Source organism: Grammomys surdaster, unplaced genomic scaffold (genome assembly GCF_004785775.1).
Source record: "Grammomys surdaster isolate TR1022 unplaced genomic scaffold, NIH_TR_1.0 251, whole genome shotgun sequence".
Lineage (NCBI taxonomy): Eukaryota > Metazoa > Chordata > Mammalia > Rodentia > Muridae > Grammomys > Grammomys surdaster.
The window spans coordinates 1,019,585-1,043,987 of record NW_021604692.1 but is presented as its reverse complement, the minus strand read 5'-3'; the positions used below and the strand labels follow the sequence as shown (position 1 = coordinate 1,043,987).

General features: G+C 48.0%; 2 protein-coding genes across 2 annotated transcripts in view; one reads left to right on the top strand and one right to left on the bottom strand.

Annotated features, from left to right (window-relative positions):
- Positions 1-3,705: 3,705 nt before the first annotated feature.
- Positions 3,706-9,073, bottom strand: Tmem74b (transmembrane protein 74B). The gene is made up of 2 exons (XM_028774901.1): positions 8,630-9,073; positions 3,706-4,702 (listed from the first exon to the last, which is right to left on the bottom strand). The coding sequence occupies exon 2, from the start codon at positions 4,659-4,661 to the stop codon at positions 3,963-3,965; it is 699 nt and encodes a 232-aa protein (XP_028630734.1). The 5' UTR covers positions 4,662-4,702; positions 8,630-9,073; the 3' UTR covers positions 3,706-3,962.
- A 1,518-nt stretch (positions 9,074-10,591) lies between these two features.
- The window catches only part of CUNH20orf202 (chromosome unknown C20orf202 homolog), a 16,602-nt gene continuing 2,790 nt past the window's right edge, over positions 10,592-24,403 (top strand). Inside the window, exons 1-3 of the mRNA XM_028774973.1 lie at positions 10,592-10,689; positions 22,024-22,141; positions 24,166-24,291. Of these exons, the coding sequence (XP_028630806.1) occupies positions 10,592-10,689; positions 22,024-22,141; positions 24,166-24,291 (342 nt within the window). The remainder of the gene's footprint in view (positions 10,690-22,023; positions 22,142-24,165; positions 24,292-24,403) is intronic.

The window sequence follows — 24,403 nt, the reverse complement described above, 5'->3', positions numbered from 1 at the left end:
GCCAGGAAGCACTGAGCCACTGCCAAGTACCTGAGCACTCAGCCCTTACACTGATGAATCAGCCTCCACGGACCTTTGGGGTTTTGACTATTGTTCCTATGAGATTCACGTAGGTGCAGTACTCCAGTACCATGAAGGTACTGTCAGTACCGTGAAGGTACTGTCCATCTACTTGGGACAAATGAATTGAGGAAGAGGAGTGATGTAGGTAAGAGGATGCATAGGGGCTGAAGGGCAAGAAAGTAGAACAGACCAAAAAAACAGACTGTTCCTAAAGACCTTCGTTCTCCTCAAATGAGCAATCTAGAAGCTTGAGTAAGCCTCAACTAAATCTAAGTAACTCTGTTATGCTCCATCTCAAAAGATACCTAGCTCCAGGCAAGTAAATGTTAGCATACCTCCACCGATGGGCACGCCCTACCACTCCAGTTCAGTCAATACCTCAGGAAGTTTTCTCCTAGAAGAATCTAACCCTGAGGAAATTAGGAGAAAGCCAACATGCCAAATGGGAGAGATCTTCCCACCAATATCAGGCCTACTGGTATCCCACTTCCCTCAAACAGAACCTTACCTCTGGCTTCTTCAAGCCTCCCACCTTTTGTCCTGCACTTTGCTTGCTGTCACTCACAGAAGTGGTAAATAGCACAACATGGCTCTCCCTGTTCCCAGCTCAGTCCCCTTTCCAAGTACCAGGGTTCTGGAATCCCCTAAGAAAGGAAGCAGGAAGGGAACTCTAGAGGGGATGGATACTGGTCTGTTGCTGGGAGGATGGCATGCTAGAGGGGAAGAAACCATCATCAGTTTCCCAGAGGATTCCCTGGCTTAGAGCTCTGCAGCCAGAGCTTTGAGTCCTTGGCTCCTGAGCAAGGTCAAATGAGAAAGCTGCAGAGGTGTACACAGGGTGCATTGCTCCTGTGTGTGTGTGTTTGTGTGTGCGTGTGTGTGTGTGTGTGTGCGTGTGCACACATGCAAACACTGCAGAGGTGTATACAGGGTGCATCACTCATGAATCACACACATACACACATACACATTTGAGTGTGCACAGAAATGTGTGTGCAGGGAGGAAGACATTTGAAAGAAAATCCCTAGGAAGGTGATGCTATTCCCATGAAAAGGGGCAATGGTGGTGGAATCAGCCATCAATCCCTGTTGGTTGGGAAACCCAGGCAGTACATACAAGGAAGCAGAGGCCATGACAGTTATGGGCCCAAAGATCTTGGCCTAGATACCCCAGGGCCACGGATAAGCAAGAGGAGTCAGGACTCATATTCCTCTACTCCCAGCAAGTGTCTCCCAGGTCTGGTATCACTGGGCTATGTCATGGCAGGGCTGGGGAGAGGCACCATTCTCTATCAAGAAAACCCCTGAAACAAAGCTGAACCAAGGCCCAGAGATGAGGTTCCAGCTACAGAGCCCACCAATAAACCACAACTGTGGGATCTTCTCTCTTACTTATACTGACTCCAAGGCAAGGGCTCTGGGAAACTGGACAGAGACTGTGGGGCTCCAGGACCTTGCATAGGCTACTAGCTGCCCTGACAGGAATAGAAATCTTTTGTTTCATCCTTTCCTTCAAACATGAATGCTGTTATATATGCCAACCGTGTTTCTTACCCAAAGAATGTGGTATATGACTCTGTTGGTCCACTCAAACAGAAAGGTAGGGTAACTTGCCCACACAGCTAGTAAGTGGCAGGGTTCCTATTCAAACCCACATCTTATCAGTTCTGAGGTCGCTATCTGTTGATACAATGATAAAAACAAGATTTGGGGGCCTGGTGGCCTACGGGATGGCAGAGGGAGTTCTTAGAAGTGAGGCAGGCATAGTCCAGCAACCACAGGGACAACTACATCTAACCCCAAAGAAACCCACAGGGAAGTTCTCAGAACTCCTCATTCCTCCCCAGCGCCTTCCTAACCCTCGGTCCAAAAGCTGGGAGAGCTCAGCTGCAGTCCTGGGGAAATGCTTTCAGCATCTCTCAAATCTTCTTAATTCATGGACAAGGCACTGATTGCCTTGATCCACTTACATGTGGCTTCTAAAAAAGCTTTCCTATAGGAATGCAAAGCAGGATCCTCCGGCTAGAAAACAAAAATCTGCTATTCCTTATCTTCTAGTAGATTTCACCCCTAAATACATTTCAAAGTGTTTAAACTCATCTGAATGGACGGCTCCAGGCATATACTCTCAGTAAGCACTGTGGCCTAACATTTCCCCCTTTACTGCCACAGGACTCCATATAGCTTGGATTGATGCATTTATTATCATCATGGATTTGGGAAGCTGGGGCCATCGCTGGCAATGTCTGATTTTACTGTAATTCATCTAGATTGGTTCCTGCCATTTGGTCCAGATTTCCCTGCTCCAGCCCCAGGCCTGGGACCTTTGGCTCTCCTGAGCATTGTTCTTTTTAAGCCACACCCTCTCCGCACTTTAGCAGAACCTCCAAAGCCAAGCTGCACAATGTTGTCCCCTCCAGCCCTCTGCTCCAGGCAAAAACTGCCAGCATGAGCAGACATTTGATCTGTCTCAGAAGCTGTGATATTATACTATCCAGATGTTCAAGCTGCCTGGGCTGAAGGTTTGTGTTCCACATAGTCAGGACATCTCCAGCCTATGGCTCCTGTGCCACCCCATATTCTGGCACCCCTCCCCCCAAACAACTAGACAGCCAGCTACGAAGGAGGTCAAGGACTCAAGAAATGATCCTTCTAGTCTTCCCATAGCCTAGACAGTATGTGCTCTGGAAGTCCTCGGGGGCCCTCTTTGACTGGACAGAGCCTCCCCCAAATGTCTGCCATGATCTCCTTGCCCCCTAATGCCCACTTCCATTGCCAAAAGTTTAAATACACTTTGGAGGGGCCCTGAAAGTATTTCACCTATGAAAGAATGCAAACAGCAACCCATGTGGCTGGGGTAACCAGGCCACTTGAGTGTACCTGAGTTCTTCCCTGGTGACTGGCAACTGAACTTTACCAAAAAGGCAGCTGGACATTACAAATTCAGCCTTAAGGAAAATAATTTTCTGCTACTAGAATGAGATCATTCCCAAGTAACAGCCCACTGAAGAGGGAAGGTAATAAGGTCCCAGCATGCTCACAGAAACACAACCGAGTCCTCATACCCTGATGCTCAGAAGAAACTGTGCTTAGTAAATGTGCCACTGAAGAAAATTAGCCACTGCAAGACCACTTCACAAGGTGTCAAATTTTGGACTTAACCAAACCTGCTCACCCTGGGGTCTGTCATGAGACTGCTGTCCCCTGGCAATGGTAGTCACCAATGCTAGGCCAGCAAGTGGCACTGACAATGGCCAGTCCCTACCAAATACCCTGGTCCCTTGAAGAATGGCCAGAGGCAGACTGGCTTCCTATTCCCAGGGCAGATGTGGCCCATGCTGCAATACCCAGTCCTACTCCTCACTGTAGAGACCGAGCAGCTAAGGTCTGGAGTGGGGAATGTTATGTTTCACCCAGTGGGGTGCTGCAGGGGGCTCACCTCAGAACCAACTTTTCCCATCGTCATGAAGCTAACTCTACCCTAGATGGTCAGGTCTGAAAGGTGCCCGTACATATTCAGTCACCCAACACTCTCACTTGGCTAATGAAGACAATAGAAGTCTCAGAATTCCCCAAGGCATGAAGAATGGAGGCCACCTTTCACACGACTCCCAACCCTGAGAAATGCCAAGTAACCTCATCTTCTAGGAGCAGTGGTTTCCAAAATGTATTTTTAGCAGCAGAAGCCATCCTCAAACAAAGCCTTATGCAAAAACTTCAAGCTGCCAACCCATCAGCAGTGTTTGCCTGAGTGACACCTAAGCCAGGCCCCAGGCTGCCCCTACCCCAGCACCAAAACTCCCTCCACAGCGCCCTCTGTGGATGTCACTTTGAAGCCCCAGGTTTTGGGAACCTCCAAGCTCTGCAGCTAAAAGCAGCAAAATAGGGTGGACTCTTCCTTAAGAGCCCTGGGTGGTATAGCTGGTCTCTGAGACTTGGACAACCTCGTTCTCTACTAGGACCTGGCCTCCGTCCCCAGTGAGCTGCCTCATACGCAGGTTGATGGAGCCGTAGGTCTTTCTGGATCCCCTGCCAGGGACAAAGGTCTGCCTGCGGTACAGCTCACCCTTGCACAGAGAGACCATGAGCAGCACAGACAGGAGCATGCCACCCACTGTGAGCAGCCCAAGGCCCGCAATGATGCATTTGTCCAGATGTGAGCCCAAGCGGGCGTAGTACATCTCTAGGCGTTCCATCTCCCTTGCTGTCACTGTGTCAGGGTTGACTCTGGCCTCTCGGGGGATGGCGTATGCTGTCACCACCAGGAGGATTCCGCTCACCAAGAAAACCAGAGCAGAAACAAAGCCGTAATCCACTGGGCGGCTCACAGGTTCCAGGCCTGGTCCCTCCTCTGAATGCAAAGAAAGATCATCCCGCTGGGACCGGGACAGTGAGGGGACACCTCCAGGGGGACTGGGGGAGTTACCCAGTCTGGCATCCCCGGGGTTCTGGAAATGAGTCTCCTGCTCCTCAGAGAAGAAGCAGGCGTTCTCCACACCCATCCTGGGCGGTGCCACTGGGCCCTGCAGGGCTGGTCTCCTTGGAACCTGGGGACCATTGCTCAATGTCTTCAGTTCCAGACCAGGGGGAGATGCCATTGGAAAGAATGACCCCAGCTCATCCCTCGGCCCCTTGGCAGCTAGAAGAGAAAACAGAATGTCAGTTGAATTTGCCTGCTGGACTCAACTTCACACTTGTCCCTAGCACAGTTGTAGGGAGCTACGGCCAGTAGAGCAATGTGACCCATGCTAGGGCCCCACCTCACAGTGACTGGTGTACTTATGCTGTCTTGGCCTCTGTTTCCCCATTGCCCAGAACCCCCAGTGACAATACTAACGCCACTCTGTACTCCACAGTGCGAACAGAGAGGCTGAGGTCACCTCTGTGTAAGAGTACCCAGTAAGTACTAATGACGGATTATCACTGTGGTGATGGAAGAATCTAGAATGGCCATGGGGTCCGTATCACAGCCTCCTTGCTTGTGCTTAGGCAAATGATTGAGTTCCTCTGCAGAAGCCGTGTTCTCATCCGTAGCATGGAAAGCCTCTCTCATAAGGCTGTGGTAAGGATTTCACCAAGTGACGCTCATCAGGCTGTGGCCAGTTCGGCTAACAGGCAATGTTGTATGAACGTGTGTCAGGTGAGGTGATGACGTAGGTGTGACAGACATAGTCAAATGGTACAGGCACTAGTGGGTGGAACCCTGGTGTGGGGGTGATGGCACGAGTGGGAAACTCCCTAGCAGCCAGAGGATGGGAATATTCTAGAGGGGGAAGGGGGACCTCAGAGACCAGCCGGGCCAGTGCACAGAGGGCTGTGAACACCGGGCCAATGGGCAGTCAAGTTGCTGGCTCAAGGAGGGCTGCAATTTGTGTGGATTTTAGAAGGTGTCAGGTCAGAAGCATGGAGGACAGGGTCCACGGGCAGTGACGGGACAAGGAAGGTAGAGAATGGAAAGCCGTGACTGAGATCAGAGCCACATGCCTTTGTGTAAGCATGCAGGGGTTGGGAGGTGGGGACAAAGAGGAGACACTGTCAAATACCTGGACACATGCCACACAGACTCACTGCACATGTACAGTTGTGTCAAAAGGCCACCAACCTATAGTCATCAGCCAGACTGAGTTCACTAGAGTTCTGCTTATTTCATTTCCAAATCTATCATTGAGTTCTGGAGAATCAGCTGCATACACACACACACACATATGTCTATGTATACTTGTATATGTATATGCAACTCATTCATCAGAACATATGTATATGTGTGCATATGTATGTATATATAGATGCCATATATATCCACATATATACATATGCACCTCTTAAGTTTTGAGTTCCGGTAGGGAGCAAGTGAAGTAAGTCCTCAATGAATGTGTATTGCTGACATGGGCATGACCCCATATTGAGGACCCCAATGCCTCAGTCCCATGGGAATGGCAAAGCCCTCCCCACACGAGGCTCAGAGGCATGACAAAGCTTTTCTAAGGCCCAAATGCAAATGTAGACAGTGCATGCAGAAAATGTCCACTTCAGCTTTCTCTCTCCCCTACATGTTTATGGCCTGATGACTTCCCCTACAAAGACTACTCCTACCAAGATAAGCTGAACCTGCCTTCTTGTGCAGCTGTATATAATAACCCTGCCTTCTTTCTTAGCCATATACAACAACCCCACCTCCCCACATATAACAAACAGGCTGATCTCGGACTGCTGTGGATTCTCCACCAGAGAGCCCAGACCACTTGAATCCCAGCTTTTCTGCATGTCCATGTATCTGTCTTTGCTTCATTCCCTTGGTCCCCCAGTCAGGCCAATCCCCAAAGCATGTATATGCAGCAGATACCCATTCCCAGCATCTCTTGCAAATCTGACTGCCATGTTCCTCTATCCCCTCACAACACAGACCTGGCATTGATGATCGGGCTTTTCCCATATGTAGCTCTGAACTCTTCATAGATACACTTTCTTGGCACATGTCACTTCTGACCCCACAGCAGAAGCACAATGTCCCATACAAACTCTGATGTCCCGAGGGCACATACATCCACAGTCCAGGCACATGAATGCACAGGCAGCAGAGAGCCTACGTGTAGAGTGCCTCTCCTGCCCTGATGTGTCTGCACACATGAAAGCTGATCTCTGCATTCCCTGGTCACTCTCCAGTGTTCTGTGGGCACCTGTGTTTCTGTGCAAACACGAGCAGATAACTGAAGTGATGATGAATGGATGAATGAATGAATGAATGAATGAATGAAACTCCGAGAGGCAGAGGTGAGAAGTCTTTCAGACTTTCCCATGTGGACGTGTTCTTAGCAGACACGCGGCCTTTCATCCCAGTTCAAAGGCTGCTACTGCTTACAACTCCTTTCTATCGCTGTGTTCTTCCTCTACTGTGTCCGTTTAATACATGCTGAGCACTGACCACTTGTTAGACTTTCCTGTTAGCACCTCACTCAGGAATAGCTCAGCTCTGTCACCATTTTAGAAAACATGGTCAAGACCCCATGATATGTATGGGGACCAGGGACCAAGAGTTGAATACGTGTACCCCAAGAATCTCTGTTCCCTACATACTTGTAAAACCCACACAATCCCCCTTCCTTCCCTGACTCTTGGAGCCCCCGCTTGAGACAGCAGGCATGGGCATCCTGTTCTCTCTGAAGCTCCCTGGGTCCCTAGATTTCTCTCAGTTCCCAGAGGATGGATAGAAAGGAAGGGAGTGCTAGTTGGCTTTTTACTTTTGGCACCAAAAGCTACTCAGAGCCTGAAAGTAGGTGCCACTTACGGCCACCCATTAAGCCCTCAGCAAGCCTGAAGAACATGGGAATAGTCCACAGCACCTTTCCTAGTCGGGTACATTAGTGCCTCCATACCCCAGAGGATTTCTGAGGCACCCAAATTCTCAGAACAGGACTCTGTTTTACCCAAAACTTTTTCCTTAGGATGCCTGAGTGAGGGAGCAGACACAAGGAGGCTTCCTCCCTCTAATAGCTTCAGAATGTCTGTTTCTCTCATAAGATGCTTACTAAGTTACTAAAGGGCATACCTATCAATTACCCAGACATTAGCTCACACGCTCACTGACACACACACACACACACACACACACACGTTGGTGCTCACGGATCACACTCCAAACCCGAAACCACACCAGTTATTGTAATTGTATCTGCAGCCCTATAGTTCCTGAAAGGCAAGCGTCCCCTAGACCTCCCCCCACCCCCGCCCTGTTCCATACTCCTCACTGTCCCCGGGACTGTTCCCACAGCAATGCCCACAGACCCGGGAAGTAAGTGTGACTCACAGACCCACGGGTCACTCTGGTAGTACCCACAAGAGGGTAAAATTGGGAGAGAGAGAGAGGGCGGGATGAGAGAGGGAGGGAGAAAGGAATGGAGACTACTACCTCTAGCACTGCTGAGGTCTAAGCGGGATCCACCCAGAACTGCCCAAGTCCAGCACTCTCACCCATAGCTCACACTGACATCCCGGAGCCCGACACACTGCCAGGCTGGGTGAGGCTTCGCAAACCCAATCGATAGACACACGCACTCGTAGTACACAAAGCCTCGGGCGCGCAGATGCACACACGCAGGTCCACGCGGTTAGACCCAAAGTTCTGCGCGGAAAGCCCCAGGACCCCAGCCTCCCGCCTCCCCCGCTCCCGCCGGCCCGCAGTTCACACCCCCTGCTCCTGCCCTTGACCACCAACGCCACGGGCCAGAGCAGGCCAGACCCGGCCGGTCAGTGCTCGCAGAGGGGCGGCCCTGAGAGGCTGGGGCTCGGCGGGGCCGGCGTGCTCTAGGATGCCCCGGTCGCGTGTCCTTCGGCGGGCCGCGAGGTCAGGCGAGCTGTCCTTCGCTGCCACTCCCCGCCTCGGGCCCTGCGCCGGCGGCTCGCAGTCGGCGTGCGGAGCCGTGTCGGGCCTCCCCAGACTCCGCACGCAGGAGCACAGGGCTCCGGGCGGCCGAGGGTGTGCGCAGATCCTGGCCCGGCCGCTGCCTCGCCCTCCCCGGCTCCCGCCCCCTTCCCGGTCTGCCCGCTGCGGCTGCCCGGGCGCACGTACCTGCTCGCGCCGCGCCGGGCTGCACCGCGTCGGCCGCTGGGGGGCTCCGAGAAGGAAGGGACAGGGCAGGGCGGGAGCGGCGGATCCTGGAGCGACGCCGATCGAGCTCCGCCCGCGGCGGGCGAGGGCGCCGGGAGAGTTAGCGTGGGGAGGGAGACGGAGGCGGCTGCGGGTGCCCGGCCCCCGCCGCCCCTGGAGCCACCTCTGTCTCGCCCGCGCGCGCTGGCTGGGGAAACCCGAGGCTAGGAGCCCTCGGCGCTCGGTGCAGGGGCGGGGCGGGGCGAGGGAGGGGCGGGGGAGAAGACCCCTCCCCCGTCTCTGGGGAGACCCTGCTGCACCCGGGGATGCTTTTCCCACCGCAGGTAGGACCCAGGGTCCTCTTCAAGGTTTATAGATCCGGAGTCTCGCCGTTGCGTGGGGCTCGATGGCTCACGGGCGCCACGTGAAGGCAGAAACGAAGCCTCTACCCACCTCTGTTTCTGATGGGTGTCCTTCTGGGGCATTGTCCACGGCCACGCAAGCTCTTGAGCTCCAAAGCCACCTGCAAGGCCCCCTTCTGCTGAGCAGCCTGCCTGGCTTCCTCACAGAAACACTGGGGTTCCTCCGTGTAGGCACTCCTCTGACCTGTACTGAAGGAGAGCCTGGTACAGGTGTACAGGTTTCTGTTTTAAGGGGAACTTCTTTCTCTTCGGGGAGGGCTGTGCAGACCAAGCACAAAGAGAGGTCTGGTGAGGAAGGAAAGGTTACAGTTTCTGGGAAGACTTCGTGGCCAGCTTCAGGTAGGCCTTATCAACTTTCTGAAAGTCATTGTCCACCTTTGTCGAAGGGAACCGTGACTGCTGACTGAGGACTCTGCCAGCGTGAGCGGAGGCCATTCTGACATCCAGGAATACAACTGAGGTGAGAAATGCCTGCCCTGGCTCCTCACCTCTCTCACTGGAGAAGGCTCACAGGTCCTACCCAAAGGCATTCAGTCCTCACCCACCAGGAGAGCGAAGCTTGTCTTGGAAGCCTTGTGAGCCAACACAGCTATGCCCTGTGCTGAGCCTCCAGAGTTAAACAGGCCTATTGCCCTCTATCCTTTGAGAGGCAATGGCACCAGATCCTGTGCGGTTCCATCTCCACCCCTCACAGGTGTACGACCTTGTGCAAACGTCTCTCTTTACGCTCATCTGTAAATGGACTCGGGAATTCTATGAGATCCCAGCCAGTACAGTGTCCATCCATAGTTCCTTCCCTGTCCTGTGTAGTCCTGCCTCACAGCACATCCTCAGTGGTCACTCTGTTCCTTCACTTCCCTCAAGTCTTTGTCCACATGTCACCTTCTCAGAACCACCTGCCCAGGCCATCTTCTTAAAAAGAGTAATGCTCTGGCACCCTGCATGCCTTTACTCAGAATTTCTCTCTAAGGCATTCATCAGCTCCTGATAGTGTATTTCTTTGCTCAGTTCTGCTTTTAAATAAGTAACAGGCTGGGTGGCAATGATACAGGCCTGTAACCCCAGGACTCGGGAGGCAGAGGTAGGTGGAACTCTGAGTTCCAGGACAGCCAGTGCTTCACAGAGAGACCCTGCCTGGAAAACCAAAACCAAGACAAAACAAAAAAGAGCCAAGTATATATACAGCACATGCTTTGTCTGTTTCCCTCCCTGGTGTATCCCCAGAGACTTAAAAAGAGCCAACATGTAGGAGGCCCTTGATATATATTCTTTGAATAAAGAATTGAGAGATGCACAGCTATTCTTTGAGCTCATGATGTATGCTTGCAAACTAAGGAGAGACCATCCCTACCCTCAAGAAACTCCAGTGATATTCCAGAAAGAAAAGGGATACACACAGGTAATGCTGTAGCCGCAGTAAGGGCTAACAAAGGTGCACTGTGCTGTATGCATCTCAAGCAGAGTGCTTGTTTGAGTCTTGGGGATGGAATAGCCTTTTAGCAGAAGAGGGGACTGGGCCAAGATGGGCACTTGTATAGATGGCAAGTGGATAAAGAGCAAGGAAGAGACACCTGTCCGAGGACTAGCATGGACAAAGGCCCTGGCACAGAAGGGAGCACAGTGAGTGTGGGCATGGAGGGGTATGGTCACAGTGGGAGACCAAGGTAGGACATAGCAGGACATGGGGCTTGAGGGCAAGAAGGGTGTTCTCCTGTTCTTCTCAGAACAGTGGGGACTCATGTGGAAGAGTCTGGGTAGAAAGTTAGCCAGTCTCCTTTCCCTTTTCCATGTGAATTTGACTTTTGGCTGTCCAGCTCAGGGCTTTTGGTTTTACAAGGCCAGAAATATATTCCAGGTTATTGAGCAACACTGTTTAGATAAGTATGACTCCCGCAGAGGAAGCTAGAGTGACCCACACAGCAACAGATGAGAATGGGAGAGTCAATATGAACAGCTTAATATAGATGTGGGTGAGTATGTATAGACATGTTTACAGAGCAGTCATGCATGCTCCTGGAGCCATTGGTTACCGTGCAGATGTGTCCAAGTCCAAAAACCACACCAAATACAACCAATCCTGCAAATGGCACAGAAATGAAGTCAAGAAATCCTGGTCACAAAGATAGGAATCTCTTAAGGGGCTTGACCCCAAGTTCCTGAGGAACATGTGGTTTGCACAAGAAAGGCCTACAGATGATGCAGGCAAACTCTGTGAATGCGATGAACATACGTGCAGAGGTCATAGCAAGGCCCTTGTGAAGCCTAAGGCAGTTAAGCCCAAGATGCCTAAGGGCCCCAGCCACAAACTCAGCCGTCTGGCTTTCATCGCTCACTCCAAGCTCATATCATGCAGAAGCAGGTATTATTCTGCATGGCCAGGGATTGCAGGCTACACCAAGCAAACCCCGAGCTCAAACCAAGGCTGCGGCCATAGCTCTAGCTCAGGCCCAGGCTTCAGCTCCAGTTCAGGCTCTCAAAGGCGCCCAGGCCCTGTGAAAGCCCCGTAGGAAAGGCTTCTATCTGCCGATGTGAAGGCAGATGGAATTGTGTGACACTCCTACACACTATTTGCAGGTAGTTAGTGCCCTATGGGTTTTCCTTTGCAAACAATCTTGTGGCAAGATCTGTTTAAAAATATTTATACAGAAACGTGCATATACATGAGTTCACACACATGTATTTCTTTGCTAGAAACAATTGTACTCCATAGCAAAGAACACACCTAGCACACTGATCTTGGTTTCTCTTATGTGTGTGTGTGTGTGTGTGTGTGTGCACGCACACGTGTACCTATGGGAGTTAGTTTTCTCCTTCTGCCATATGGATCTTTGGAATCAAACTCAGGTTATCAAGCTTAGAGGCAAGTGCTTTTCTGTCTGAGCCTGAGAGCTTTGGTTTCTAATACTATTCTTCAATAAAAGGAACCAGGGCTCCTTGGAGCAATGAGGCAGAAAGTATGTAAGATGAATCATAAAATAAATTCTACACAAAGGGCTGGAGAGATGGTTCTGCAGTTAAGAGCACTGGTTGCTTTTCTAGAGGACCCAGTTTTGATTCAGAGCACTGACAAGGCAGTCAACAAACAACCATGTATAACTCCAGTTCCCAGGAATCTAGTGCCCTCTTCTGGCTTCCATAGGAACTAGGCATGCATATAGTACATGGATTACATGCAGGTAAGATACCGTGTACATGAAGTAAGATAAATAAATCCTTTAAAAGGTTTAATTAAAAAAAAAGAAAGAAAAAAGACTGAATACTGGCAGATGTGGTGGCACATGCCTTTAATCCTAGCATTTAGGAGGAAGAAACAGATGGATTTCTGAGTTTGAGGCCAGCCAGGTCTACAGAGCAAGTTTCAGGACAGCCAGGCTACACAGAGAAACCTTGTCTTAACCTCCCCACCCCCCCACACATACACACAAAGAAAAGCAAAGAAGAGATACTAAACACACACACACACTAGTGTGATCATCTCAAAAGACACGGGTCAACTTAAAGTGCTACCAGCCAAAGCTGGAAAAATAATCAAGCAACGAAATAATACAGTGATTCTGGGTTGTAACTGAAAGCATAACATAAATATTCTTGACTCCATCTTGATATAGATAGTGGAATGGATCAATGAGAAGATAAACTACAGCACAGTATTGTATCTGTGTGGCTCCATGGGCCTCAAAGCATGGAACGTAATGCCCCACCTCATGCATTGATTGTACCTAGTAGTGGCCTTTCCAAGAGTGTGTATGGAGAAAGGAGTTACGTAAGAACCTGAGAAATCTGGTGCACTTACCTGGACCAATACTGGGTCCAGGTCTATACTAGTAGTCAGATTATGGTACTAGTGTGCACCCTTGTTATGAGGCAAAGAAAAAGATACTTTAGTTGGGTGTGGTGGTGCACAACTGTAGTCCTAGTATTCAGAATGGTGAATCGGGAGGATTGCTGTAGGTTTAAGTTTTGCCCTGTCTCTTTAAAAGGAGGGGGAGGGTAGCTCAATGTTTAAGAGCATTTTCTGCTCTTGCAGAGGACCCAGGTTAGGTTCCCATCTCACATACATGGTGACTCACATCGGTTTATAATTCCAGTTCCAGGGGATGAGATGCCCTCTTCTGGTCTCCTCAGGTACCAGGCACTGCATGTACACAGTACACATACATGTATGCAGGCAAAACACTCATACAAAAATCTTTAAAAAATAACTTCATCACAGTTAACAGTTTCATTGTCCCTTTACCTCTGTCCCTTTACAAAGCACAACCTCAATCTAACCATGTGATCACATAGCTTCTGAGCCCAAACTAAGGACCAGGCTATGAAATACTTGAGCAGTTCCCTTCAAAATTGTGAAGGTTGCCCCAAGACAAGGGTAATCTGAGAAACTGCCACAGGCCAGAGGAGCTTAAGGAGGAAAGTAGTAACTACATACATGTGTCTTGTGATAGGAAAGGGTTAACATTGGAACTATAGCATTAGAGGAAAGTGTGAACTTTATAATGCTAATCTCATGTTGGTTCTTACACTGAAACAGACACACAACCCTAATTTAATGACACTTGGAGTGAAATATATGAGAATTCTGTACTATCAAACCCCTCCCCCTTTTATAAACAACAACAACAACAAAATTAAAATTGTTACTAGGCATGGTAGAACACAGCTATAATCCCAGCACTTGGGAGGCAGGTTAGAGAAACCTTGGGTAATAACTGAGTTAGTTGATTAATTATCATTTTCTAACAATAGCTGGTAAAAACTATAAGTACCTAATGGGAAGTTATACTTTGGGCTTCCTGAACATGGGGACTTATATACCTGGAAATAGGTCCCAAGGGACATGAAGCCTTTCAGCCAGGAGTGGACCTGCACCCACTTTTGGATTCTATACTGCTCTCAAGAAGTACTGTTCTGCTGGACACAAGGGTTTTCTTCACAGCAAAGCATGATAACACATAGAGGTCCCTGTTCTACATCCTCCTGAACAAGTCAATGCCAAGTGTGACCTAGTGTCATCTGTAGATGTGGGTACCAAGTTGAATTAACAGCATCCCTGGGAATGATATGTTCAGACTTACATTGTGAATATCTCCTTCCAGGGACTTCCATGGAATAGTGAGGAGATCAACAAGGACAGGTCATGTGGGCAGTTTTTGTGGCTGTGTTGACAAATTGCTAGTTATCAGTAAATTAGCTGTGATTCTGTAAGAAGACTCGTGAAAGAGAATGAGGCTCTTCTGGAGAACATTAGAGCATCACTTGGTGGTCCAGAACTTTCCAGAGTAGTGGGAATGTGCTATATGGTGTTACATAGGTGTTTTGGTTTTCTTCTGCTGTACTACAAATTACCTCAGAACTTCCTGGCTCATGGTTTTGAAGTCTGGAACAGCTCCATTGTCTTCTGTGTGGTGTCAGCGGGTGGCATAGAGATCTGGGAGCTTTCTTGAGTAGCTGAGACTTCACCGTGTATCTGTGGTTTGGTTCTCACTGTTGTCCAGGAGTTTCCATTCTTTTCCACACAGTTCCTCCATGTGACCAGCTTGGGCTTCCTTACCTGGCGTGATCTTGGAGTAGTCAGAAACCTTATACAGCCCCCAGCCTTCCCAAGAGTACAAAAGAAGATGCTTTAGAACATGTTAGAGTCAAGGCCTGAAACTGGCTGGCGTTATGTCTACTGCATTGTGTTGCTCACTATAGCTTTGAGTCAAGAAGAGGAATCTACATACAGGTGTGAGCATGGATCAGTGGATGCAACTGAAGTAGCCTCTCCTGTCGTTCATACTGTGTATGTGTGTGTGTGTGTGTGCACGTGTATATATAATATATTATATATATACATGCACACACACACACACATACACATACTTCATTTCAAGACACAAGTGCTTATTTTAAACTGTTTAAGAAAAATAATGGAATCATGATACTAGCACTATCACGGATACATTGCTTAGAGTAATGACAAACAGATGCTTATTTGAAGCTGATGCTATCAAGACTGCTGTTCGCTCCTTTCTCCCACTGGTGTGGAGTCCTTGATGGTGGTTGGCACCCTGAAAAGACTATTTCCTAGCTTCTCTTGCAGCTAGGTGTGGCCAAGTAGATGGCAAGCTATTAGAATATCATTACTTTGAGAAAAATGTAAGTTCCCCGATAGGAGATAGATATATTCCTCTTGTCTCCTTTTGTCTTTCTTGCTGTTAGGATGTATATATGTATGCTTAGTGGCTGGTGCTTAATTAATTAACCATCTTGAGATATTTATGTAGGACAATAACAAACCTGAAGGAAACTGGATCACAGATGAACAGAAGGAAACAACTACCTGGAGTAATTTCCCACGTTTCTATGTATGAGCAAAATCAACTTCCGCCAGCCATTACTGTTATTTGAGGTTTTCTGTTACTCAGGAGAACTGTTCCTGTCTAACAGAGTCAATTTCAAGACAGTATAAGTAAATCAAACTGAAAATGGATGGAAAAGTTGAGAAAGAGGCATAGGATAGGCTGAAGTTTAAAAATGCAGATCTGCTCCACTGGGCAAACGTTCTGCATGAGAGAACAAGTCTGCAGGACACAGAGACCAGCAGCTGACGCAAACAGGAATCACCCAGTGAGCCTAGGTGAAGGGAGCAAGAAAAATGCTCCTGAAAAAAAGCATACTAGAGGCCGGGAGATGGTTCCTAGGTAAAGACCTGCTGTGCAAACGTGAGATCTGAGTCTGATTAGATAGGAGGCAAAAGGGATTTTCTCCACTAGTCAACTAGCCTGGCCTCCACATTTAAAAAGATAGAAAATTCAAACCCACACCCAAAGTTGTCTTCTGACCTCCTCGCATGAGCAACACGTGCAACAATCACCACACTTTGTCACTTGGACTATCTTGTCTCATAGATGCTGTTAGGATGTTATAAACTCCATTTCAATGAAATAGAGACACAGAATAACTAATAAATGTGTCCAAGATCTCAAAGCTAACCTCAAAATCCAACTTCAAAGCTGAATATGGTAACTAATAGCTAATGCCCTGGGCCTGACCTGGGAGGATGACCTACATGCTATCCCCAACCCTACTTGGCTAATACTTCAGAATCTAGAAGTGTTCATGACTAGATTTTATCAACAGCTTCTTGTCCATTCCAACATAGGCCTGGCTTCTGCTTTTCCTGAGGCACTAGTGTTCTGCTGGAGCAAACCCAATGTCACAGCCATGGGATATGGCATAGGGTTGGAGGACAGGAGTTTTATATGGAAAAAGAAAGGTGGGAAGCAAGGAAGTGAGGGAAGCTGAGACCCACATCCCCAGCCTCTATAAGAGCAAGTGCCTCCATCCAGAAGCTAAAGTCCTTGCCATCTCTCATCCAGAGATGCACATTGCCCAGAGCATCAGATTCACTAGACTTGGAGCCATGCCCGTGGATTTAGATCAATCAGCATGCTGTCCTGCTGAGGCTGAGACCATGGTTGCTCACCAGAGTCTCCACCACTCAAAAGAGCACACATACACACAGAGTGCACCTATGGATGTGGATGGGCTCGGTCATCCATGCGTATACAGAATACCCATGTACAGCAGTGTACTCAGAAAGAGGTGCAGGGGACTTGCATACAGGACATGTGGGGACAGAACATTGTCGTATCTGAGAGCTCACATCTTCAGACACAACCACAAAACACAGAGCAGAGAGATAACTGGAGACAGGGTAGGCTTTTTAAACCTCAAAACTAGCCCTAGTGACACACCTCCTCCAATGAGGCCACGTGTCTTAACTCTTCCCAAGCAGTTCTACCAGTTGAGGAGCAAGCGTTAAAATATATGAGCCTGTGAGGGCAAATCTTATTCCAAAGACCACAGTGTTTGTGGGGGAAGATGTGTGGACATGTCTGTGGAGGTCAGAGGTGTTTTCAAAAGTAATCCACCTTGTTTTTTGAGACAGGGCCTCTTTCTGGGCCCTGAGACTTGCCAATTAGGCTAGACTGGTGGCTAGTGAGCTCAAAGGATCCACCTGTCTCCACTTTCTAGTGCTGGAGTTACAAGCGTATGTGCCATGCCTGGTCTTTTACATGAGGCCTGGAACTTGAATTCTGATGCTCACACTCACATAGCACAGAAAGACTTTATTGCCTTTGTAGTCCTTCATCTGCTACTCTTGTATCTTGGCTTTCCTGTCTGCTTAGTGACAGTCAGAGAAGTCCTTTTTCTACTATGGATGTCACAAAGCTATTGTAAGGACCAGATTTGGCCATGACCACGCAAACATATGGGAGAGAATAAACCATTAAATCCATAGGTAAGGGGGCTGAGAAGGACTTGGACTGGGGAAACCAGGGACTTGGCTTCTGCTCTAGCCATCTGTCAGGTTGTAAGGACACTGTCTGGACTCCTGTACTTAAGAGATTCAAATAATCATGTCTTCAACAAAACAACATATTTCTACTGCAAAAAAATCTATTTGGCAGTCCATGTTAACATGGTGGCTTCCACCTAAAGTAGGCCTGAATTCTGTCTATCTTTTAGGCCCAGATGGCTGATTCAGCTCCAGCCTTAGCAATGCTTGGAAGTTGACAGAAGGTAGCACTGAGGTCAGGGATCAGCTACTTTCCATCTTTTAAGAGCATAAGCCAGAAATTGAACATATAACTGCCATTCATAATTTATTAATCAGTATTTAATCATGTGACACCCATACATGCAAGGAAGCATGGGAGATGTAGTTTTTCTTATGAGAAAAGAAAGGAATGGATACCAAAGAATAATGTGTGTAGTTAAAATAACATTCTTATTTATTCTTTGACATTTTTATACAATGTATACTGACCCGCAACCTCTCTTCAGTCTCCTCCAAGATAGCTCTACATCCCCTCCCAACTCCATGTCCTCTATTTTGATTCACCAAGTCCAGTTACTACTATTCACATGCGCATTTGGGTGGGGTCATCCCCAAGTGGGCGATCTATCAGGGATCACTTCATCAAAAAGAGTGGCTCCTCCCTCTAATGGTGAGGCCTCAGTAGTCCCTCCCATGTATATGCTAGGATTTTTAACTGGCTTGATCCTGTGCAGGTAACCACAGCTGCTGAGTTCACATGCGAAATGGCCATGTCATACCCAGAGGGCAGCTTTCACGGCTCTCCTCCCCATCCTCCAGCTCTTACACTCTTTCCACCACCTCCTTAGCTGTGTTCGCCAAGCCCTGAGGAGATGATCAAGACGGATGTGCCATTTATGGCTGACCTAGCAGTTGCTTAGTCTCAGCACTTTGAATAGTACTGCCTGTCTGTGTTAACCACTATCTACCTACTGTGAAGTACAGATTTGTATGTGTGAACACAAATATAAGACATTTAGCAAAATGACAACAGTAGTTCCCACCCACCCCCAGGGCCTATGACCTCTCTAGCCATGGGTTTTTGCCTGTGTTTACAACAATGCCAGGCATGAATTCCCACCTGTAGAACACAGCCTACAATTTTTGTCATAGTGTTTTATTTTCTTGGGCAGCCAGTACTCCATATGAACTGTAGACTTTTCATTTGAAAATTCAGATGTTTGTTTTATGCTCAAACACTCATGTGTGCATATATCATTTGTTTGTTTGACACAGCATCTCAGGTATCCTGGCTGGTTTTGACTGGATGACACTGGTTTCCTGGTCCTTTTCTCTCTACCTCCCCAGTGCTGGAATTGTAAGGTACCCAATGCATACAGTGCTAGAGATCCAACTCATGCCTTTTTGCATTCTATACAAGCATTCTGCCAGCTGAGCTATTTGCCAACACTAAGGCCTTGAAGGGCATCAGAACCCTATAGGTAGACCAGCAGAGTCAACTAACCTGGAGCCCTGGGAGCTCTCAGAGACTGAGCCACCAACCAAAAGCATACATAGGCTAAAGTGAGTGCCCCCCCACATATGTAGCACACATGCAGCTTGGTCCACATGTGGGTCCCCCAGTTACTGGATCAGAGGCTCTCCCAAAAGCTATAGTCTGACTAGGGTATCTGTTCCCAAATAGGGCTGTTTTGTCTGGCCTCAGTGGAAGAGGATACACGTAATCTGTCAGAGACTTGATGTGCCAGGTTGGAGGAATACCCAAGGGGCACCATCCTCACAGAGAACCTCACAGGTAGGGGGTATGAGGGGGGAGGCACTCTGTGAGAACCAGGTGGGGGGGCAACATTAGAGAGAGGGGGGTGGGGAGAGGGAGGGAGGAAGGGATGGAGAGAGGGAAGGGGGAGAGGGAAAAAGAGAGGGGAAGGGAGAGGGAGGGAGAGGGGGAGAGGGACAGGGAGAGGGACAGGGAGAGGGAGGGGGAGAGGGAGGGAGAGAGGGAGAGGGAGAGGGAGAGGGAGAGGAGAAAAACTTTAAAAATAATAAAAAATAAAATAAAGTTTGAGACACTCTCACATGTTCCAGCCTGACATTGAACTTGTTGTATGTACATATAGCCAAAGATGGCCTTGAACTTCTGATCCTCCTGCCTCTGCCTTTCTAGTACTGGGATTACAGGCCTGTACCCCAAAAACCAAGTTTTCAGTTTTTAGGGTAGTAGAATTGGAACTCTTGGCTTCCTTAATGCTAGACCAGTGCTCTGTCAGCTGAGCTGAATCCTGAGCTGCAGTGAGATTTTGAGTCTGTTGATTGCTAATAATCTCTCTTATCAGACGGATCAGGGGCCGCATGAGCAAAGTGTGAGGACTTGCTCACTCAGTGCTCTGACCCAGAATGCATTGTGGGGTTTGGCACACAAAACCCACCCTGATGTCAGGGATGATGGATGGGAGACCGTTCTGGCTTTAATGTTTTCCTCTTTCAGAAATTTCAGTTCTTTGCCTGTCTGGGCTCCATGTCTCCATGTCTCCTCAGCGCTATGTGCCAAGCCTGTTAGAGCCTAAGAAGTAAAATGTTCTCAGGGCCAGGAATCCTTAGTGGGATTACAAAATAAATGAAAGTGTAACAAACAAGTTAACCACAAGAAATAACTTTGTGGAATAATTAGGCATCGGCTGTGGGGGCCGAGTGCAGGGCGCCAGGCTGTCACTGCCGAGGACTCCGGCTTTCTGTGCTGCCTAGAGCACAGCACACTGGGCTGGAAAGAGCCTCTCTTGGCCCTCCACCAATTTAAATAGACCAAAACCTACCATGCACTGGTCAGGGAAAATCATTCTAATTCCAGCTGTCACCACCTGCTGGAGTGATCCTTGGGAAACTGTGCCTCTCTGAGTTGCAATTTCCTATGTTGAAAGTGGTCAATGACCAATATATCTGTAATATATTGCAAAAGTATTACACTATATTAAAATATAGGATAGAGCATATGCATTACACATATATATATTATATATATAATATATATAATATATATATATATATATATATATATTGAAATACAAATAACAGGGGCTGGAGAAACGGCTCAGTGATTAAAAGCACTAGCTGCTCTTCCAAAGGAGATGAGTTCAGTTCCCAGCACCTACACCAGGCCTCACAACCATCTACAATTCTAGTTCCAAATGATCTCACGCCATCTTCTGGCCTTAGTGGGTACTTCTTGCACATAGTCCATAGACCTGTATAGACAGACATACATCCCATACACATGAAATAAAATAATAAACTTTAAAAGTGTAAACAATAATGGTGCCTAGCATGTAGTCAGAGGTTCCCATACCTTCTCTGTTTTCCACAGTCTTGTCATGCTAGAGACCAACTCACGAGTCAGACCCATGGAAGTGCTCAACAGCGATTTATTACGAAGTGAGGTTCAAGTGCTTTAATAAGAGCTGTCTGCAGAGTGTCTGATAGATGATATTGCATCTCTCCCAAGCTTTTAACTGATATGTACTATCTCTGAGTTTTCTGCAGTACTTGGGGGTGCCTTGGCACAAAGTTTGGGCTCTGCCATCTCTGAAGGTTTTAAAGATGGAACAAAGCTGTCTATGCTTAACAAGGGCCTAGAGTAGAACATCATTCAGGCCACTTCCTGTGGTCCTGCTGCTCCTTTAGTTTGTTTTGTTTTCATTTTCAGACACAGTCTCAAGTAGCCTAAACTGGCCTCAAACTCACTATGTAGCCAAGAATGACCTGAAACCTCTGATCTTCCTGTCTCTACATTCCAGTTGCTGGATTCCAGATGTGTGCTACCATGTCTAGTTATTTGCCATGCTGGGAGATTGAACCCAGGACTTTGTTTCTGCTAGGCAAGCATTCTATTCACTGAGCTAAATCCCCAGATCTTTTTTAAAATCCTACCTTTTCACTGCCAAGAGACCATGTCTAGAAAGGCAGGAGGATGGCAGGAGCCCTGTGGAGCAGCCTCAGACCCTCAGGTGTGTGGCTGGCAGCAAACCATCATCCCACCGATCCACTAACTTCTGTATGAGAACAGGTGATTGCTGAGATGTAGATAAGCACCCTCGAAAGACCAATGGATAAAGACCTATCAGGAGGCAGGCGAACCTTGAGCATTTGAGGCCTAGAGGACAGCTTTCCAGTCATGTGAAGGGAGTATTAGGACCCTGCTGCTCTTTTGCATGCCTTCCCCTACATGGCTGTCACAAGATGAACCAGCGCACTCACACATGCGTGCACGTGCACACGAGTGCGCATGCGCACACACACACAAACACACACACCCCACACACCCTGACATGGTGTGCTGCCTCACCACAGCTCCAGGTAACAGGGACAGCCGACCACAAACCCAAACTTTCACAACTGAGTGAAAATAAACCATTTTAAGTCCATTATCTCTGGTTTTTGTAATAGCAACAAAAAACAGATTCGTGTGGTTGTTAAGTAAAAGCATGGTGTTTTAGAGATGTTTGTTACTCAGTGCTCTCGTGGCTGTGCCTAATTCAAAATGAAATCAGATCTGATTGGCTCACGTGGTCACCACCCCCAAACAGCTCTATGAACATCAGCCGCCACGAGCCAAAGATCTCCTGTCCACTCTGCAGGTGGCAGTGGTCGACTGAAGCATCCATGTTCCTGGAAGTTGTCCATTTCCGGCCTATGTGGTACAAAGTCTGGGAAGAATCACTTCTGGTCCTCATGTTTAAAAGCCTGGCAGATGTGGTCAGCTGCTATTTTTTTCAGAGCACTTTGGTTCAAACACATGACACTGGAGCCAGAATAGAATTTGCACAGCAAATTGTGTCTGTGTGCTGTCATCCAAATGCATCTTAGGACGTAAACCCCAGAGTGAAAGAAACATGATTCTCCTAACAACCTGCTTTAGGAACTTCCTGCTGCAAAGCTGGAAGCAGGGCCCAGGCTCCAGCCTGCATAAGGCCCTTTTATGTGCCTTGTAGACCTCACCCGTAGAAGGAACCCAGGTCCACCCCAAGCCACTGGAACCCCCTCAGTGTTTGCTAGACCTCCTCAGTTCCCGCTGCATTGAAACCATGGGTCATGCACCATCCACCAAGTACCAACTGCTTGACAGAATTTTTAACCACACTCTCCTCTGCAGAGTCCAGCATCCCCAGTGTCCTCTACACACACTGTCCTTGCCCTGTTGTCTGAAGCCAAAATAGGACTCTCTCTTCTCCTTGACTTATAGACATTTACCTGGCTCTTTTGTTTTGTTTACTTTGGATTGCAAAATTTCTCAGGTTCTATTTTGAATCTCGTTTGTTAATATAGTGTTATTTTGTTTTCAATTTTCTTTTATGTTTACATTTTCCTAATATTTTTTTTAGACAGGGTCTCACTCTGTAGACCAGGCTAGCCTCTAACTCACAGAAATCCACTTACCTCAGCCTCCTGAGTTCTGGGACTGAAGACGTGTGGCACCAAGTCAGGCTTCATACTACTGAAATTCTTGGAGGAAGACAGGTTCTATCCCATTGTGGTTGGTGTCTGCTGACTCTCACTTACACTGGGCAGTTTCCTCATGTGTGTTGTCACTGTGGGTCCTGAGTGGATCTGAAGGAGCATATATATCCAAGGATGTGCTGTAATGGCCTGAGCCGAGAACACAGAAGGAATTTATTTTGCCTCTTCCCATTTGATCTGTATCTGGGTTCTGTATCTAGAATGGCTGTGTATCTCTTGGCTTGGAATTTCTCACTCGTGTGGACAGAGTGTGGTTTTGAAAACCCTACACAAGAATACATCCCATTTATTCTCACTGTGATGTGAGTTTGGGTTTTGTTAGCTTCCATTTGGTAGGATATCAACTCGAGCAAAACAAGGGCATTCTCGCTCTGGTTTGGAGCTTCTGCTGTGCCTGGGGCAGACCTTGGCACACAGTAGACATTCAATAAGTGTTTATTGGAAGGGATAATGAAGGAATATCCTCTCTCAGTGTGCTGTGAGAAATAAATGGGGAATCAGACAGGACTGGATTTGCTTGCAAGCTGCAGAGTCCAGCTCAAATGGCTTCCACTCTCTCACTCACATACAGATGGTGTCGCTAACTTGGTGATATCGTGGTTTCCAACCTCTCCTTTTGTTGGCTGTCATCTTACTGTGGCTAGATGGCTACTGAAGCTCCAGGGATCATAGTCACATTCCAGACAGATGGAGGTGACAAAAGACAAGAGTGAAGAGGAAACAGCAGTAACGTTTCCCAGTGTTTATGACAATAAAGATGTTCTTCATGTGTAAGAGCACATTCCTGCTTTGATTTCCCTGTGGGGAGCCATTCACAAGAGCATCCAGAAGCTAAGAGTTATGGAAAGTCAGAATTTCCTTCACTGAGACTCCACAGGTGAGAAAGGGAGGGATATGAGACTGGGATCACAGAAGGAGTATCGGCCCCAGAGAATATGTGGACGGCCCGCTCTATATAGGAAGCATAAAGAAACCCCAGGAGACGTGGCTGTGCCTGTTGACTGTCACTGGCCTCACTTAGCCTTGCAACCCTGGCATGACTGTCGTCATCAGATTCTCTGACCTTCTGGAACTATCTTGCATCCAGATATCTGTACCCCTGGTTCCTGGTTTCTTCCCTTCTTCCTTGTTTTGTTCAAAGCACTGAAGCTTTAAAAAAAAATCAAAAACTACGTCTTTCAACGTGAGCCACGTCCTGCTCTCATTAATTCCATCCTTGGGGACTTAGCTGCCAGCCTGAAGGAAGCTGGTGACTAATACAGTTCAAAGGTCCCCCGGGGCCTGTAACCACGTCATTGCTAAGGACTCTAAAGGACACTGAGATGGAAATGCCAGGAAACCCAGCTACAGACCTTGGGCAGACCCTGGAGTGGCTGAGGGAAGAGCTGGTAAGCCTTTTCTTTTGCCTTGTCATGTCTCCAAAATTCCAAAATGTGTATTTTTTAAGGCTTCTTCTCTCTCTCTCTCTCTCTCTCTCTCTCTCTCTCTCTCTCTCTCTCT

Excerpts from the sequence above, each read along its gene's own strand:
- Tmem74b (XM_028774901.1), bottom strand. The coding sequence starts at position 4,661 with ATGGCATCTCCCCCTGGTCTGGAACTGAAGACATTGAGCAATGGTCCC.